We start from the raw sequence: 19,393 nt of genomic DNA, 5'->3' as shown, positions 1-19,393 counted from the left end.
CAGCAGAGGAAAAGACCAAAGTTGTTGCTCGCGCGACGACGGGGCGCAAACACACACTCTTGCAAAAGCCAACGGCGGAGCGAAAGTCGATTATGCCCGGCAAGAAAAAAAGGAAACGGGCGGCACGGAATAATGGATTGTCGAGCGTTTCGCTCTTTACTTTTGCGTGTCGCGTCATTTATTTTGTTCCTTCAGGATAACTCTCGTTGGCGCTTTGCGCGTTATTTCGTCCAGTTGACCTGGCCGAACCAGCGCATTATCGTCATATTAGTATCGGGCCGAGGACCGTGAGCAATTTGCCAAAGCGGCCCCGCTGAGAATTCCGAGGATTGCCAAATCACAAGTGCAAGCTCGCAACTCTCGATGAGCAAAGCCAGAGGACAGCAGCCATTGAAGTTGGGTAAGACGAGTCGTCGGTCCGGAGAGCGAGAAAAGCTCTCCGGCACTGTGTGTTGGCGCGGAGCGTTCCAAACAAAAAGCAGACTACCCCCGCGTTCGCGCGCAAGGTATAACGTCAAGAGCAGAGTATAATCAGGATTTGTCGCGGGAGTCGGTTCGGTCTATCACGTGCGCGCGTTTATTAAGGCGCGACAAGAAGTCAGCGCGCGCGACGAGCGAGCGAGAAGATACGCCGAGCGCGGCCGTGATTTATGCACGCAGCGACATTCGGTAACCGGTCCTTAATGCTCTCCGTCTATCGCTCGCCGGCGATAATTAACGTTGGCCAATTCCCATACCTGCGTTCTTTTTAATTGCGCGAATCCGCATCGCGATCGTAGACGGTTTCACAGCTCGGCAGGTGCACTGATAGCGGCGCAGCGTTATTTACAAGTTTGTTTGCCAGTTAACAAACGGGGCTTTTCGACGCTTATATATAAACGCGTCGACGCTTTTGTGTCCGCGCTCTACACACGGGATGAAACTTAATAAATCACCGGCCGTATAAGCGCGCGCGCGGAACAATTCATATTGTGTTTCTGCACTGCACGATCCACTAGTGCTCGGCTCGCTCACGATTATATCGATCGTCCTTCAATCAGCAATAAATCGCGGCCCATAAACTCGTCCGTACGGTGGCGCGCGAGGAAACCCTTATTTTAAGCATGAAACATAAATAAAGCAGCCGTGAGCGAGAGAAAGAAGACGATTGTGAAAAGCACATTAAGAGAGTATTCGACAATGGGGGAAGACGCATAAAGTAAGTCGCGCATTTCGGATGCGGATCAAAAAAATATATCTATGTAGGTGAATGGAAATAATTCTCCGTGCGGACGGAGAAATGGCTATGATCGGAAACTCGATCGGCACGCGTGAAAAATCGGAGACTGATTTGCTATAGCCTCTGCATGTGCGTATGTTGCTCGTACGTCAAACCAACATACACATTATTTATCGGCAGCAGCTGACACAATGCATCAACCCTCCCTGCTCCTGCTCCTGCTGCCTTTGCAGCTACACTGTCTTCCCTCTCTGGTCGACACAACAACTTTGCGGATTCTTATCGACGTTTTAATCCTAACATATTAAAGTTAAGCACAAATATTTATTCAATTTTTTATCTTATTTCTCAATCATTTCTTTCTTAGTGATCAATTCTCAAATTTATTGTACACAAATAATATTTTCATGCAAGGATATAACAGTTCATCAATTTACAGTGTCAAATTTAATAATATATCAGTTTCATATATTTAATTAAAGAACGGAATCAACTTTAGTTATTAATGTTGTGCAATTAATCGCATGGCTTAAACTAAAAGTCATATAGTTTAAATTTAAAAATACGTTGGAAAATTCAAAAGACTACGAATCGATTGATTTTTCAAGCTAACTAGTCATTTGTCAAATCATTTTTGGTAAAAATCTCAATTTTCTGGTCTCCCCCCCCTCCCTGCTCATCCCAATAGAAACATTCTCTCACTGAAGCATGTGAGGAAAAATCTTTTAACGCACACCGAAGGATTTCTTGAGTTTTCGAGCCAGGAGCATTTCTCTCAGCACTGGTCGACATTATTTTTGACTGTCTCCTCACTCTTTCTCCCATGCTGTCACCAATAAGTCAAAGTTATCCCCGGCAGAGAAAAATGCCAGGCACTTCCAATGTGTGTGCGGAGAAAGGCCGGCAGCAGCTTTCTCGACTGCTGCTGTAGAGCTAACACGTGATTTGTGGCGACCACTCGCTCAACTCTCGCGCCAATGAGTCGGTCAGTCGTAAATATCCCCGCCATGCGACTCGTCGACTACTATACAGAGCTGCTGCTACTCTGTTACTAGAGAACTATACTCTGAAGGTGGGGTTACCTGCTCCAGCACCCCACGAGACGACGATATGTGTGTACGCCTCGAAAAATCGAGAACTCTGTCCCAGAACTCTTTCCGCTTGACTCTTGCCTTTCGTGCATTTTTGGGGGAATCATTTGAAATATTTTCTCAAAGAAATGAACATTTTTTACTTAATTAATGTTAAATTAAATTTTTTTCACAATCAAAGTAGTTCTACGTCTGTGAATCAAAAACCATTTATCTATATTCATTATAATTAATGAATTAGTCAAGTTATCTCTTCTTTCGATAAAATTGGTAGACACGGCTATTGACATTATGAGCATTCTGTTTCATTTTTTCTAAATAAATTTTTTGATAAAATTACTTTTACGATTTGTCTAAACGAAGTAATAAATTATATAATAAATAAAACTTCTTCATCCATGATAAATGGAGACAAGCAGATAAGTAAAATCAGTTGTACCTACTTTCAAGTTTTCTAATATTCATTTGCTCAATAACATTGAAAAGTCGATAAATTATTTCAAATTTTCGCGCACGATTAGAACGTCATATTAGCAAGCCAATCAAATGTTAAAATCTCTATCTTCAACTGACCTATCACAATCAATAGAGACCTTATTTTATTAATTTCTATTTTTAAAGGTAGGATAATTTGACGCTACATAGTCATGACTGTGCAACTAGAGCTTACTCTGTAGGTAAATGCTTAATTTTAAGGCTCTACCAAATGTCCTTTTTATTAAGCCCCCTGCCAATTCGATATTTATAAATGGCATCCGCAATGAAATTAGTGATATATAAATCTGAAAAGATCGACTGATTTTATAAAGAAGAATACACAAATTACATTACAAGAAGGTGATAAAAATAAATTAAATTATCAACATTTTTCATCCTAATATATTGTATTTGTTACCATCAAATACCTTGCAGTGTCAGTCACAATAATATATATAGTTATTTTCCACGCGATTATTACAAGTAATCATTCTTTCAATGAAAAAATACCGTCTTTCGTGATAAGCACATATGAACAGGCTTTAACATGTTCATCACTTTGGAATCTATGTACACAACTTTCAAGTTCATGCACTCGTCACGTTAACGTGCTTAAATTGAACAGTCTATTCATAGACGAGATACTGCACTATATATCTACATCAATTGCTTGCAGCCAGCCCCAAAGAGACCATCACGCCAATCTGTCTCAATGCTCAGTAGCTTAAAAACGAATAAAGACGTACAAAGTTCTAGAGTGCTGCAATTTAATATAATAGTGAAATTTTTCTTATTCGAAGATGATCTATAATAACAAAACATTATTATTTTGTGTCTTTTTATTAATCGCAGTGGCACTGAGTGATGGATATAAAATATTAGCTATTTTTGCTTACAATGCTAAAAGTCATAACGTCATGTTTAATCCATTGGTTAAAGAACTAGCAAGTCGTGGTCATCAAGTGGATGTTATTACGCATTTTCCTATAAAAAATGCACCACCAAACTATAAAGTCGTTGTTAATCTCGATGGAACTTTGCCAAGAATCGTTAACAATTTCACAATAGATTTTATACTAAGCTTTCGAGATGTTGGTGTTAATGTGCTTAGTGAACAACTCGGCAACTCGGTATGCCATCAAATATTGGCATTAACATCTTTGCAAAACTTTATAAAAGATCTTCCGAATAATCCATCATACGATTTAGTTATAGTTGAGGTAAGATTAAGAATGTTATTTTCAAATCGGCTAATAACCATTTATACATATTAAATGTTCGTAATATTAAAATTTTTTTCAGGCATTCGCAGCCAATTGTTTTTTCGGATTTGGTCATTTACTACAAGTTCCGGTTGTTGCCGTTTCATCAGCTATTGAATATCCGTGGATAAGTAGTTTTATTGGAAATGATGACAATTTAGCTTATGTAGTAACATCTTCTCTATCAATTTTTGAAAAAATGACGTTCTGGGAACGTTTATATAACTTTTACTTACACAAAAAAGAAGAGTTTACTTTTCAAAGTCTTACAGAACAGAGTCAAACCGAAGCAATGAGAAAATATATCAGTCCAGATATTCCAAACATCCGTGAGGTGGAAAAAAGTGTTGCCTTAACTTTAATAAATTCCCATCCAGTAATTTTTGGTGTTAAACCAATAATTCCTTCATTAGTACAAGTTGGAGGATTACATATTGGCCAAGAGAAGTTGGAACTATCATCGGCAAGTTTTATAAATGAAATTATGAAATAAAATCATACAAAAAGTTTATACATTTTAGGAAATGGAAAAATGGCTTGATGAAAGTTCCGACGGGCTCGTGTACTTCACTTTCGGTTCAATGGCACTAATAGAATCACTTCCTATGTCTACTCTTCAAAATATTTTTAAGACCTTTAAAAGCATAGCTCCTATTCGAGTTTTAATGAAAGTAGTTGATAAACAAAAATTACCTCCAAGGCTGCCTCCAAATGTTTTAACTTCTCCTTGGATTCCTCAAGAAACTGTACTAGGTATATTGATTCACTATTGATATAAATGTTAAAAATAGTTATATTGCTTTTTATATTCGTAGCTCATAAAAATGTTCGACTATTCATAACGCATAGTGGATTAATGGGAAGTCAAGAAGCATTGTACTACGGCGTACCAATGGTGGGTGTTCCATTATTTGGCGATCAGTTTCGTAATGCTGCAGCTTTCGTTACAAAGAATATGTCAATTAAACTCACTCTAGATGATTTGAAAACTGACGCTTTTGGAAAAGCTATGAGAGCTGTTTTGAGTAATCCTAAATATAGGTACTTGTTGAGAATAAGAAGTATTAAATAGATTATAGTCTAAGACAACTTTTTTGTTTTTAGATCAAGTGCTAAGCTTTACTCAAAATTGTTTCGTGATAGACCTATGACTGCCATGGATACTGCCATATATTGGATTGAATACACAATTCGTAATGACCCATCAGTTCTACGTTCTCCAGCATTCGATTTGCAGTGGTGGGAATTAGCTCAACTTGACATTTACGCTTTTTTCTTTGTCAGTGTCACTGTTCTACTAATTCTAACATATTGTATAGTAAACTTTTTCATTAGAAAATTATTTTATAGTTTCCGAGTAAAAATAAAAACTACTTAAAATACCATATCAGAAAAGACTCTGAAAAAAAAATTATTTCTTACATAAAATCTTTTTTGAATATTTAGAAACGACTGAATGAACATTTATTTTGCATTTATTTACATCCACACAAGCATTGGTACCAAATGTCAAAACGTTTTTATTTATAACAGAAAATATTTTTATATAAAGTAAAATAAATGCTGTATTTATTTCAATTTACCCTATACTAGGAAAGACATACGATCTACAGAATATATAAATGTATGATTATTAATGTCTAATGTATTATCTTGTTAATTTATTGATAGAAGATAGCAATTTTTGATCTTTAGCATATTTTTCACAAGTTTTATACATTAATGTTCGTTTATATACATTAAAGATAGTATATTTATTTTATAATTTTTACTTGTTACATTTTTGAACTCTTTTTGAAGCATTGCCAGATGGCTTTGTTGACTTATTCCTATTATTTCAATAAGTGCATTATCCGAGAACAGTATACAAGTTTTTTACTAAAATATAGCTACAAATACACTTGAACCAAATATCTATCATAATAATGTACGTAATGTTTAAATAATACTTATAAATAATACCAATTTTTTAAATAAATGCAACATTTGTGTGTGTGATGGTATATATATTTATTGCAATCTATGTTTATAATATAAGGTGATTATCAATAAATGATTGACTAAGATAATAAAATTAAAAAAAAAATAGTATTCCGATATTGAATTTTATTTATTATAGATAATGATTTTAGATAAAATGGTAGTGGAATCTTTTATTACGATAAGGATTAATAATATTAAAGAACGTTTGCAACAGCCGCAATTACTCTAGTACTATTTATACTATTTCAGTTGTAATTTAAAAATATAAGTATTAATTTCAAAATATCTGTAATTTAAATATTACTGGTTAAAATATTTAAACTGAAAATATTAAAATAACATCGCACAATCATTACACTTTTCTCTAGTCAGTAAACGTTGTCAACATTGTAAGTAAAATATCATGCTACATTCACAGAAGTATTGTGTAACGTAACAACTTTCAAACAGCAGTTATTAGTATTAATAGACGTCAATCGTCTATCATTTACCACCAACAAATATTGTCATGCACGTTTGAACTACAATTTTATTTTATGACTGAGAAGTTAAATGACTTCCTGATTCTTCTACTTCTGGTTTTCGTTTCAGTCAGATGCTTTCCACCGTTCTCTGTTGAATGTTTTTCAAAATGCATAATTATCTGTGAGTTGTTTAAAATTAAAAATTATTCAATACGTGATTAACTGTGAGTTTTTCTAATAATATTTCAATACATCGAAAATAGATACGTCCAATAAATTAGAAATGTTACGTGCAGTGAGTATATTATTTTTGACCGTGATAGTTTTGGATCAGTCTAGTGCTTATAGAGTATTAGGAATTTTCCCATTAAATGGCAAGAGTCATGAAATGATGTTTGAAGCATTAATGAAAGGATTAGCTAAACGTGGTCATCAAGTAGATGTAATAACTCATTTTCCAATAAAAAATCCGCCTATCAACTACAGAACTCTAGTCAATCTTTCTGGTACAATGGAAAATCTTATAAACAGTTTTTCGATGGATTTTGTACTTGGAATGGCAGATGAAGTTGGTTATCACGTAGCTACTGCATATGGAAATAGATTATGTGATTTAATGAATTTGAAAGAAATACAAGAAGTAATCCATAATCCACCAACTAATCCACCTTATGATGTTCTAATAACTGAGGTATTTTTTGGTTTATACTTTTTCAACACTTAATTAATTATGTGTAATAAAATCATTTCATCTGTTCAATTGCTTTTCTATTTGAATTTTTAAGGCTTTTGGAGCAAATTGTTTTATGGGAATTGGTTATCATTTTAATATTCCCATTGTAGCGGCATCTTCAGCCCTAGAGTATCCGTGGGTTAGCGATTTTACGGGAAATAATGATAATCCAGCCGTGGTGCCAAACGCATTATTTATGGCATTTGGTCAAATGAACTTTTGGCAACGTCTCAAAAATACAATTATTTATTATAACGAAATTTGGAAATTTCATAAACTTACAGAACACAGTCAAACAGAATCGATGAGAAAATATATAAATTCTAAGTTACCAAATATTAGAGAAATTGAAAGAAGTGTAGCATTGACATTAGTTAATAGTCATTCTATACTCTATGGTGTTAAACCAGTTTTACCAACTCTCGTTCAAGTAGGCGGTTTACATGTCGAAGAAAATGACTCAAAATTATCGAAGGTTATTATATTAGATATACACGACAAATTTCGACGATTTCATTGACTGAAAAATATTAAATTAGCTTTTAGATTTTTTCATTAATTGATTTTATTTCTTCAGGAATTGTTGAAATGGATGGATGAAAGTAAAGATGGCGTTGTTTATTTTACCTTCGGTTCTATGGTTGTCGTTGAATCATTATCTAAGGATATTTTGAAAATAATTTATGCTTCTTTTGCTAAAATAGCACCAACTCGAGTATTGATGAAAGTAGCTAATGCAACTAATTTACCTCCTGGTTTGCCAAACAATATTTTGCACTTACCGTGGATACCACAGCAAGCTGTTTTAGGTACCGCTAGAATTGCTAAAATCTTATCAATTTCAAATTATATATAACTGCTATTTCAACTATAAAAATAGACTGATAATTTTGTCTTCTTACTTTCAATTATTTGTAAGCTCTCAAATGGAATTTTTTCATTTAACATTTCATTATAGCACACAAAAATACAAAAGCTTTCATAACGCATGGTGGTTTGATGGGCAGTCAAGAGGCTCTATACTATGGTGTTCCGATGATTGGTGTACCGCTTTTTGCTGATCAACCGCGAAATGTAGAAGCTTTTGTAGCAAAAAATATGTCGATCAAATTACCGTTAAAAGATGTTTCTGAAAAAACTTTAGATGCAGCATTACAAGCTATACTCTTTGATTCAAAATATAGGTGAATTTTATCAAAATAATATTTTCAATGTCATCACACAATGTATTGATTAATAATTCTCAATTTTTTCAGAAAAAGTGCTAAATACTACTCAAAATTATTTAAAGACAGACCTCTCAGTGCAATGGACACCGCCGTATATTGGATCGAATACGTAATACGTAATGGACCAAATATAATGCGGTCGCCATCTTTAAACTTGACTTGGTGGCAATTAGCATTGCTTGATGTTTATACATTTATTCTTCTAGTCTTTATTCTATCGAATATCATACTCTACTTCATATCAAAATTCGTTTTAAAAATTATGCATAATGCAGTTTCAGGTGATGTTCTTCACGAAAAAAAAATTAGATGAATTTTCTGTTTAATTGGTATGCAAATGTTGATTATAAAATAATAATATAACAAAAATTACTGATTGATAATAAAATTCTAATTTAATAACTTTCTTCTTCGTTATATTCAGCGTTAAGTATAATCCAAATTGTATCATGATAAACCTATAAGTGCTATAGATATCACAACATACTGCTGGATCGAATACGTAGTCGCGATGGTCTATTAGTACTACGGTCCCCAGCTTACGATCTGAGATGACAGGAATTAACTTTAATCGTAGTTTTCGCATTTATATCGGTATGTCTTGTTATCAGAACTTATTTCAATAATCTATATAACATTTATTTTTCAAATTCAACTTAAAGTAGAAACTTTCTAAATCGGAAAATTTCGGAAAACATTCTGAGCAAATGGTTTACACGAGTGTTTATACATACACAAATGCTTTATGAACATTAATTCAAATATGTGCTAAACTAGTCTGTTTCTTAGTATGCAAACAAATTTTATGATTTCATCGTTGATAGAATAAATAAAATAATTACATATAATTTTTTCATGACAGTACCTTTCTTTGACTTTTCAAGCAACTCGAATTGATTAGACAGACATTTTTGGATCACTCACGATGTTTGAATTAGCAAGTAAGAATGTTTTCAACGATAGATGTCATATGCCATATCTAAGAGCCATACATCGGTAAGGTAGTTTGTACGAGAAAGGCATGAGCCAAAGTGACGAGTGTATCTCTTAACTTTTGAATTGCCGATCAAATTCACATGCAGTCGAGAAAGGGAGAACCGCCGCCGCCGCCGTGCACGTACCCCACCCACTTGGCGCTCGGGTTCGGACTCCACCCCTCCCCTAAATCACTCATTCTTTAATAATAGACAGATCCCATTATAATACCCGAGATTTATACCCATAGCCCCCTTTTCTTTTTGACGATAAATTTCGTCTTTCTTTGACTTTTTTCAATTCCATGCTCTTTTTCGCTTGGTCTTTGCATCAGTCTCTCATGGGTTGAATTAGTCAAAAACGTGCTTTTGATTGGATCAACGGCCTCGTTGTGCTTCCTGAAAGCAACAATTCGCAAACAAGCAGATTATAGTGTCAATTTATGAATAACATTTTCATTGATAAGCTAATTTTCAGATGTTTCGTATTCTTTGTTTACTTTGTAAGGCGATTAACATTTTTTCACATAAAATTTTTTATTTTAAAAGTATAACTAATAAAAAAATTAGATGATAATTAATTGATATCAAATGATGTGTCTAGATTGTTGATACCAATCCAACGTTAATCGTTGGATAAAAAATCATGTCTTATAATACGTGAAACATCAAAATTTAAACAATAATTTTGAGAAAGGTACTGAAAATAAGGATCGACTATTTGCGCCCCGTGCTCAAATAAAATAAAAAAACGAAAAGCACCGGCATTTACAACATATCATAGTGTCTCGCTCCACAACGAAATCCAAAGCATAAAATAATAAATTAGAGAAACCTCGGTTCTCTCGGCATCTTTCTCTTTCCCCTTTCGGCCTTTCCAATCTGAAGGCGCGATAGCCCACAAGATTTATAAAACCTCAAAGCGGAATCGAGCGCGGAGGAGAGGAGCTCGGGCAGTCAACGGCCTTGCATGGTCTCATAACTCGTGCCGACGAATTACGATATCAAGGAGCATTTAAGCATCGAACGAAGAAGAACACGGCATCGCGGACGATGATGAATAAGAAGAACGCGTTTCGTTAAGACGCGCGCGCGCATTGCGAACCGGATCTATAAATATTGTCGCGAAGCGTCAAATAAATCCAAAGCTTTTCCCAGGATACACGCGCGCGCGCATATGTGTGCGTAATGCATAGAGCACGAACGAGAAGAAAGAGAAAGACTGCGCCAGGTCGCGGCGGCAGTGGCGCGCCTGCCCGTGACTGATGGCCAAAGCCAAGGGTGACCCCTCTATTTATTGCCGAATTAAACCGCGTCACCATTAATTTGCATACTATAACGCGCTGCTAGACTTATAACGAGCTTTTGGACTTTGTGATCGACCGGACAAAATGTGTATGTATATGTTGTGTTCTCGCTTTCTCTATCTTGTTTCCGTGAGTTTCAAACTTTACTTAATTATTCAAATTAAATGTATACGCCCAGATTATTGATTATGCTTTTCCGCGAGTTTGCCAGCGTGTGCATGACTGAATTTGAGTTATCGATTAGCTTAAAAATTAATTTTTCAATTGCATCTATACAATTTAATCAGTTATTCACATGTGTTCGTTACATGTTACTCATAAAACGCCGAGTGATAGTACTGATTTTTAATCAACATCATAAACTCTATCATCGAAAATTTCATTATACAATTTGTAAAAATGAACACTTTACAAATTGGTTCAAAATTCGATTTGCAACGAAGTAAAAAAGAAAAAATCAATACACGCAAAAATAACATATTATAATCGATTTTCCCAAGGGCATCTAATTCGGGGAACAAGCGAAAACACGAGAGAGAGAGAGAGAGAGAGAGAGCGGGAGAGTAATTTAGTGTTAATGGGAATCGCGTGCGAGCGAATTTTTCACGACGAATATGCTTTATTGGGGGCCGTCAATCGGCAGTTATGAAGTACAGACGCGCGAGGGTTCAAATGTCGGAATGGGTTGAGCTGCCTTCAGGATACGAGTGGTGTGCTGTGCCGCGCAAAGCGAACCTTTTTTGATTTATGCGACGCGACGGATTTTTATTGTTAGCGCCGCCGCTGTTACTAGAGCTCCACCACTCTCTTTTGATGAATTTTCGAATGATTTTCCGGTACATATGCCGCGTCATTGCCGCGATATTATACATGCAAAATGCGATATGCCACTTTCTTTTTTTTTTTAATTCTGTGTTCCACACCACCAGTTTGGCCAAATGCGCGTGCCCCTCTGAAAAAAATAAAAATATGAAGCCTTTGTGCATTTGGCATTGAATCGAACGCAGAAAAAAAATAATAAAGAAAGAGAAAGAGAGAGAGAAAGCGTTGGATACGCGCATAAATTTATCGTCATGGGGTTTAGACGATACAGTCACGACAATGAAATAGGTTTTTATGATTTTTTCACTCGATATAGCTGCAAGATTACACTCTTTTCATTGTCACCCGCGAGATCGATAAGCACCCATTTTTTAGTGCAGCTTCCTCTTGACGACACGGATTTGTTAATGAATAACACTTAAATATTCTGAAGCCAGTTATAATATTTATTGACGGACTCGATAAGTAAAGCCAATAAATTGATGAATAAAAACAAAAAATTTTTCTTAAAAAAATCGACCACAAAAAGTGAATAACCACACTCGAAGTAAGCGGGTATGCAGAGAGAGAGAGAGGAGAGAGAGCGGGAGGGGGAGAGGTAGGTGAACACGATCATTAGTGGTGTAAATCGAGCTTGTATACACCCTCCTTCTCATCCTCCTCCTCCCATCTCTCTCCGTAAACTCGGGCGAATTTCGTGCTCGATTGTACAAGCATCGCAACGTCGCGTTATCTCTCAAACTTGAACGTACGAAGGCTTCCTTGGCAAGAGAGAGACGTATTAACGATCATTGCTATCTGCTCGGAAAATCCGAAACTGCTGCACAAGTGAGAGAGAGAGAGAGAGCGTGAAAGAAGAGGGGGCACGTATATATATATCGAGCTGTGAGCAAGCCAGCTCTCTCGCTCTTGTCGGGATGCGACGATCCGCGCCATAAATTAGCAATTATTTAATTTTCGTTGGGCCCGGGGTCCTTAGACGGCTCTAAATCAGTCTCCGCGCAAAAAGCATAGATAACTATGAAGCATGGCCGCGGGAAAGCGAGAGTGGCGCTCCTCTCTCTCTCTCTCTCTCTCCCTCTTCCTGTACGTGTTTGTGAACGCGGCGGCGGCTCCGGAGCTCGTCGCTGCTCGCTCTTCTTCTCACTGCCACTAAAACTCGCGTGTGCGCTCCAGTTTAAATATACGACGATTGATGATATATCTCGACCGCTCGTCCGTAATACCATGATTTGGCTAACAGAACTTAACAGCGTTATCTGTGGATAAATGTGTGCACGTGTTTACTTTTCGACAAACCATAAACTTCATCGACTTCGAGTCATGATCTAAACGATAATGAGTTTGCAGTATTATAAAACGAGACATTTTTGACGATGACGAAGAAAATAAACGGCGTGCAGTAGTGACGGTAGTGCAATCGACTGGTTGTCTTGTAAAACCGCAATTGAAGTCGCCGGGTGTAATTGAAAGGAAGCGAAATTACAGCTCCCGCGGCAGCGGGACGCAACGAATGATTAGACAAATGCGATGGGTCATGCGTATCAATGATGACAATGCCATGTAAATACCGTTTGCGAGCGAATCGCACACGTAGGCAAGTACGAGGCGGGGACACACAATTCCGTACGGCTCGCTCACGTCCTTCTCCCTCGCGCTCTTCCGTCTCGGTCATACGCAGGCAGGCAGCTCTCAGGAGCCAGTAGCGGCGCGGGCCACAATGGCAACTAGTTTTAATTACAAAGTAAGGTGAAGCGATCAATCATAATGATGTACGCGAGGCAGTAGCAGCGGCAGCGTTATACTCTCTAGGGTGCGCAGGCGCTCGCTCTCCCTTTTTCGTCCTCTCTCTCTCTCTCTCTCTCTCTCTCACTCTTGTACACTTTGCGTATAATTTACTGGCGCTGTGCGATACATACCTCGAGTTATGTGCTATACCACCCCTCGACTCCTCACTGCTGCTTCGCCGTGCGTCGATTTTGCTTCTATATCCTCCGATTTAACGCGTCTGCTTCTTATTCAATCTCTCGATCTCGCGAGATAACATATACTTCTTTTACTACATTCGATCCTCGTGATGACTAATCTCAACCTTCCTCTTTTGATTTATTCATTCGTTCTCAAAGATAGTGGTCCAATTAGCAATCAACACAAGTTTTTAGCTATACATTTTTTACATATTTCACTTTAATAAGCAACTGAACCTTATTATATTTCTATAAGCCATGCTAACTTCACCATATTTTCTTTATAATGAGATGAAATTTCTAACGTAAATAGAACCTACTTTTTAACAAATCATTATAGGATAGTTCCACTACCCCCTAACAAGACAAAAAGAAAGAAATTTCTTAACAGTAATTTGTATTGAAATATTTTACATTTTTGCTCTCTATAACTAATAGTCATTCGCTTTTTCATAAACTAAGTCATAAACTCAGTCCATGCCGATGATATTACATTTATAATTAACATAAACACATCATGAACATTTTCGTGTGAAACATTCACAGATTGTAGGGATAAAATAAAAAAATCTTAATTCGTCGAACAAACAAAAGATATTAAAGTATGAAGTTAATTATTTCTTCGTTCTTTTGCCTCTGCAGTATGCATTCACGAGCATGACGCGCAAAAGTAGATTTTTAGGCGGCGTGACGAGACGTCGTGCCGCCGCGGAGTTTTCTCCTTGTGTGGCTTGCCGCAAGAAAGAAGAGCGGAGTACCTTTTTTTTGGGGAGAGTATCACCGCCCTCATCCGCGGCAACGTGTGTGTATCCCATATAAGCTCTCCAGCCATTTGCGTTCTGCACGCGACTTTTTTTTTTTGCCACGGTAGTCACGTCAAAACGCACTCGAGCGTTCTTTCGCTTCTGCGCTGATGCACGGCGGATATTGCTAATTATGTTTGCTGATGTGCAATCTTTTTCATTTTCTAAGTGTTTCGACAATATTTTAAATTAATAATGCTAAGTGCCAAATTATAAGAGAATTTCATTGACAGGGTTGTTTTATTTAGTCTGTCGCTGTCTGAGGCACTTTATGCGGATATAACGTCAATCGTTTTATAACTAAGATATTTTGTGTAATTTCAGAATTTTAGATGTCAAGTGATATCTTTTATGAACTTCGTGAAATTTTTACCGATAATTTTATCATAAATTACGTTTGGGTACAAAGATCAACAACAACGTTAATTGTATTTATTTGATTTTTTTCTGTGCACATTGCAATATTTTGAAGAAATCGCGTTAGCCTGTTGAATAGTAATCAAACGCGGCATCTCACACGTAAGCATATACATCGCGGATGCGTGCGGCACTGTTCTAAAAAGAGGCTTATGTAAACCCGCGTGCTTGCGTGACGAGATTATTTCCATCAGCGTGTGTGCAGCTGCAGCCAGCGAGACAAAACGCAATTATTTCATGTGATTAGTTGCTGGATTATACTGATATTTATTTCGCGAGGTATTTAATTTGCTTTTTTGATCGCTCACGTAGAATCAACAAATTTTGTTTTTGCCTTGCTGCAATATTCTGCCTGCGCGTACTTGGAATTTGTAGTGCTATTTTTAAAAAAACTCTTTCTCTCCATCGGGATGTTGGCTATATTCGTTGAAACACTTTTATTATTAGGTAATTTTGTTTTGCTATAGCAACAGAATAAAACACCTCCAACGAATCCATCATGTAATACAAATTCTAAATAGAAATTCACTTGCGGTATTTTTTATTTATAATATTTATATATCCAATCGATCATTATTTTTATTTATTTACATGATATTTCGCGCGATATTATGTTGAAACCACACTCGGTCAAATCATTGCTACATCACTATTTGCACAACTCTTCGTGTTCCATTAGATAAAGAAATCTTCCTTACGTTCATATTAATAGCAGATCGAACGATCTCATTCATCAAATGCGCGTAGATAATGTTTCTGCAGTTTTATCTAAAACAAGATAAGCTATCTACTTGCTTACAGGCAGTCGGTTCAACAATTGTTACTAGAGTGAGCGTTCGTGAGCAGTGCTATGCGTGCATTTCGTACAGCATAACAGCTGTTGGGTTCCACCAAGCTATTAAAGCTTGAAAACAATCTATATTTTTAAAGATGAAAGTATGTTTCATCTTACTTTGTACCCTTGCATACTGTGCAACATTATTAGATGGTTATAGAATACTAGGCATTTTTCCATATAATGGAAAGAGTCACAATGTCATGTTCAGTGCCCTAATGAAGGGGTTAGCAAAGCGTGGTCATCAAGTTGACGATATCACGCATTTCCCAGTGAAGGATGCAGGCAAGACGTACAACGTTGTAGTGAATCTTAATGGAACTTTGAAATCAGTAGTGAATAGCTTTACAATAGATTACGTAAAATTATTAGATCATGATGTTGCTCGTATGATTGCTGATGATTATGGTAACGCATTTTGCAAACTAATGGATCTTCCTGAAATGCAAAAGCTCATAAAAAATCCTCCTAATAACCCTCCTTACGATGTCGTCATCACTGAAGTAAGTGAAATATTTGTTACAAATAATTCATTATTAGAATTCAATGATTATAATTTAAAGGTGAATAAATAACATTTTTGTGCAGGCATTTGGATCACATTGCTTCATGGGCTTTGGTCATCTTTTGAACGTACCAGTAATCGCGGTCTCGAGTTCAGTTGAATATCCATGGGTTAGTCAATTAATTGGGAGTGACGATAACCCAGCTTACGTATGTAATGCTTTATCGTCCGATTTTGACAAAAGTTCATTCTTCGATCGTTTATGGAATACGGTGTCTTATCACCAAACCGTACATACATTTCATAAAACGTCAGAAAAATTTCAAACAGATGCTATGAGAAAATATTTAAAAACTGACACACCAAACATTCGTCAGGTAGAAAGAAGCGTGGCATTGACCTTGGTCAATCGGCATCCAGTATTGTATGGTGCCAAACCTATAGCTCCATCTCTCGTTGAAGTAAGTGGCTTGCATATCGAACAAAGTGAGCTTAGAATACTCACTCCTGTAAGTATACATAATTATCTTATATTATTAGAATTTATACGGTCAAGACGTCTTGACTAATACAGTTGTTGTCGGTTAGAAATGGAAAAAATACTTAGATGAAAGTAGCGACGGTGTTGCATATTTCACATTCGGGTCTCTCGTGTTGATTGAATCGTTGCCTGAAAAAACAATTCTGGATGTCTATAAATCATTTGCCAAGATAACACCCATTCGAGTGATAATGAAAATTGCAGATAAACGAAAGTTGCCACCTGGACTGCCGAAGAATGTATATACGTCAGCGTGGATTCCACAGCAAGCCGTACTAAGTAATGAACAAAACTACACTGTTTAAATATGAAACAATTTTGTTTTTTTCTTTATTTAATATTATGATTGTTTTCCGTTACAGGTCATCCAAACGTGAAAGTCTTCATAACTCACGGCGGATTAATGGGTATTCAAGAAACTCTATACTTTGCAGTACCAATCATTGGAATACCACTATTTGGCGATCAACATAGAAATGTTGCAATATTTGTAGAGAAAAATATGGGAGTCAAAATAAATTTTGACAACATAACGACAGAATCTCTTGATGAAGCTCTGAATGAAGTTCTTAAAAACCCCAAATACAAGTATACCTTCTTGTTATACACATCTACAAAATGATTATGAATGATTGATGATGTTTATAATTTATCGGTAGGAAAAATGCCAAAATCTACTCAAACTTATTCAAGGACAGACCAATGAATGCAACGGACACCGCAAGTTTTTGGATCGAGTATATTATTCGTAATGGACCTAATGTATTAAGATCTCCAGCACTTGAATTGGAGTGGTGGCAATTGCACTTACTCGATGTGTATGGATTTATATTGGCGAGTATTGTATTAACTACGATATTATTGTATTGTATCCTGAAATATTCGCTTGATAAGTTACTCTATGGAACGAGTGAAAAACATAAAAAAGAATAAATAGCAGCAGATTACAGAAAATTGAGTGATATCTGATGAAGTTTAAAGATCCAAGTAGGAGTAGGGTATAATAAATTAGCATGCGTGGTACGTACACGCATGCACATCCGGGAGTCTCGTCAGAGTATGAGAGGGGGAGAGAGCAAAAAAAAATCGGCGGGTGACTTAACGTAGAGAGGAGGAGAGTGAGTGAGAGAGAGAGAGAGAAAGGTAGAAAGGCTTACGCGCGTCGGGCGGAGCCGTCGGGCGATTAATTAAATTCTCGGGTAATCAAAGACGTCGCTCAAGCGTCCAGTTTTAATTAAAGTTCGGACATTATCTATTTGCTTTATCATCGCGGAATTGACTAGCACTGAGCAGCGAAGAGTGACGCCCGAAGAGAGAAGGTACACGTCTATCGAGAAACGATCGGGAATTCTCCCTCTCGTCTCTCTTTGATAAATTGTGATCTCGCTCTCTCTCTCCCTCTCTCTCTCTCTCTCCCCACCCATCTCACCACGACGACGACTCGCTTTCATCCATGCCAACCTCTATACGTTTTTCACACAGACTTTTTCATTTCAAATCCATCATCGGAATTATATTTTTGTCCGTTATACATGTCCAACTCGGCTACTGCACCACACGAGAACTTCAGTTTTTGCCGTTAAAAGTCACTTGTCGTCGCCATACGCGACCGTCTGTTTAATCTTTTACGTGAAACGCGAATTCGCTTTCAATTGATCATTACGGAATTGCGTGCGCTTTCAAAGAGAAAAAGAAAAAAGAAATAACGAATCACTAAATGTACTATTTACTTGTAACTGTGATACTTAGATATTAATATAACTATTTATAATTAAATATTCAATCAGTAATCTACGTAAGAAAATGATATTTAATGTACATGTTGCTACTGAAAATATAATACTAATGGTTGAACGCCACTTATCATATTTCTTCAGTTTCAAAAGTAAATTTATTTGAAGCATTATCGCCAACGAAGAATCTGTGAAGCAATATAGGTTTCATTTGCCAAGGTTGACGAGGAAAAAAAATGTGAACGCGTAAGAAACAGTCGAGACGTGTACAGTAATGAAAAGCGTGACGCGCTGCAGACGTGGAGTTTGATTAACCGCAAATGGCAAGTAGATAGTTCGTAAAGCGAGTGCGACAGTCGTTGAGAGAACGCCGAACAATTCATCCGTGTTTCCCGGTGTTCGCAAAACCTCTCTTTCCCGATTAGAGCCTAAGACGGTTTTACGTTTCTCTCTTGGCTGTACAGTAGTGTGGCAATCAGAGTAAGACTCGAAGAGAGAGAGAGAGAGAGAGCGAGCGAGACAGAGGGAGGGGGAGACGAGCCGGTAATATCGGGGAAAACGGCAGCGACGAGAGGCTATATACGCCCTCCCTATAAGACACTTTTGTCAATACAGCCGTGTGCTCGCTCGCGCGCCGATGCTATAAAGGCCACTCGTGTCATTTCGCAATGACGAAACTTTGTTCCGAATTCGCTTTCCGCCAAGCTCTTTTTCTCTCTCTCTCTCTCTTTCCTATCCAGCCAGTCGTCCGTTCTGTCTTTATTTCGAGCAGAGCGCGCGCGCGCGAGAGAGGGAGAGAGAGAGAGAGCGACCCCCGAGTTTCGGTCTTTATTATACTCATTTTCTTCTTCCGCTTTTCTCCCGACGCTCGCGCGCCCCGCCACATTAATTCTCTCGCTTTATTTCTCCAGACCAAGCTCGCTTTCCTGTCCTTTCTCGTGTGCGCCTCGATTTTCAATTTGACTGCAACCTTTCTTTTTCGAGTTTTCGTTCAGCTTTTCTTTTTTGCGGACTTGTTAATTTTATACCTG

General features: G+C 37.1%; 2 protein-coding genes across 4 annotated transcripts; both read left to right on the top strand.

The window, feature by feature from the left end:
* The first annotated feature begins 3,517 nt into the window (after window positions 1-3,517).
* LOC131671920 (uncharacterized) lies at window positions 3,518-9,273 on the top strand. Its single transcript, XM_058948726.1, has 11 exons — window positions 3,518-4,007; window positions 4,090-4,512; window positions 4,571-4,802; window positions 4,865-5,090; window positions 5,154-5,424; window positions 6,464-6,677; window positions 6,760-7,187; window positions 7,282-7,704; window positions 7,807-8,038; window positions 8,188-8,413; window positions 8,486-9,273. The coding sequence occupies exons 1-11, from the start codon at window positions 3,588-3,590 to the stop codon at window positions 8,769-8,771; spliced, it is 3,381 nt and encodes a 1,126-aa protein (XP_058804709.1). The 5' UTR covers window positions 3,518-3,587; the 3' UTR covers window positions 8,772-9,273.
* Window positions 9,274-14,219: 4,946 nt separating this feature from the next.
* Window positions 14,220-18,360, top strand: LOC131671923 (UDP-glycosyltransferase UGT5-like). Of its 3 annotated transcripts, XM_058948732.1 has the most exons (7): window positions 14,220-14,330; window positions 15,550-16,086; window positions 16,172-16,297; window positions 16,466-16,597; window positions 16,677-16,908; window positions 16,992-17,217; window positions 17,289-18,360. In XM_058948732.1, exons 2-7 carry the CDS (start codon window positions 15,679-15,681, stop codon window positions 17,560-17,562), a joined length of 1,398 nt encoding a protein of 465 aa, XP_058804715.1. In that variant the 5' UTR covers window positions 14,220-14,330; window positions 15,550-15,678; the 3' UTR covers window positions 17,563-18,360. The 3 variants fall into 3 exon arrangements, with proteins under 3 accessions (XP_058804715.1, XP_058804713.1, XP_058804714.1); XM_058948730.1 differs by having other exon boundaries at window positions 14,228-14,330; window positions 16,172-16,597; XM_058948731.1 differs by lacking the exon at window positions 14,220-14,330 and adding an exon at window positions 14,941-15,195 and having other exon boundaries at window positions 16,172-16,597.
* Window positions 18,361-19,393: the final 1,033 nt, after the last annotated feature.

Source organism: Phymastichus coffea, unplaced genomic scaffold (assembly GCF_024137745.1).
Source record: "Phymastichus coffea isolate CEN01 unplaced genomic scaffold, Cenicafe_Pcof_1.1 PCOF00138, whole genome shotgun sequence".
NCBI lineage: Eukaryota > Metazoa > Arthropoda > Insecta > Hymenoptera > Eulophidae > Phymastichus > Phymastichus coffea.
This window is presented reverse-complemented; position numbering and strand designations above follow the sequence as displayed.

What these genes read in the sequence shown, in the direction of transcription:
- LOC131671920 (XM_058948726.1), top strand. Translation starts at nt 3,588, where the DNA reads ATGATCTATAATAACAAAACATTATTATTTTGTGTCTTTTTATTAATC. An exon ending in TTCAAAATGCATAATTATCT is followed by an intron (nt 6,678 to 6,759) that starts GTGAGTTGTTTA and finishes CATCGAAAATAG; the next exon opens with ATACGTCCAATAAATTAGAA. An exon ending in ATGATGTTCTAATAACTGAG is followed by an intron (nt 7,188 to 7,281) that starts GTATTTTTTGGT and finishes TGAATTTTTAAG; the next exon opens with GCTTTTGGAGCAAATTGTTT.
- LOC131671923 (XM_058948730.1), top strand. Translation starts at nt 15,679, where the DNA reads ATGAAAGTATGTTTCATCTTACTTTGTACCCTTGCATACTGTGCAACA. An exon ending in ACGATGTCGTCATCACTGAA is followed by an intron (nt 16,087 to 16,171) that starts GTAAGTGAAATA and finishes ATTTTTGTGCAG; the next exon opens with GCATTTGGATCACATTGCTT. An exon ending in TCCACAGCAAGCCGTACTAA is followed by an intron (nt 16,909 to 16,991) that starts GTAATGAACAAA and finishes TTTCCGTTACAG; the next exon opens with GTCATCCAAACGTGAAAGTC.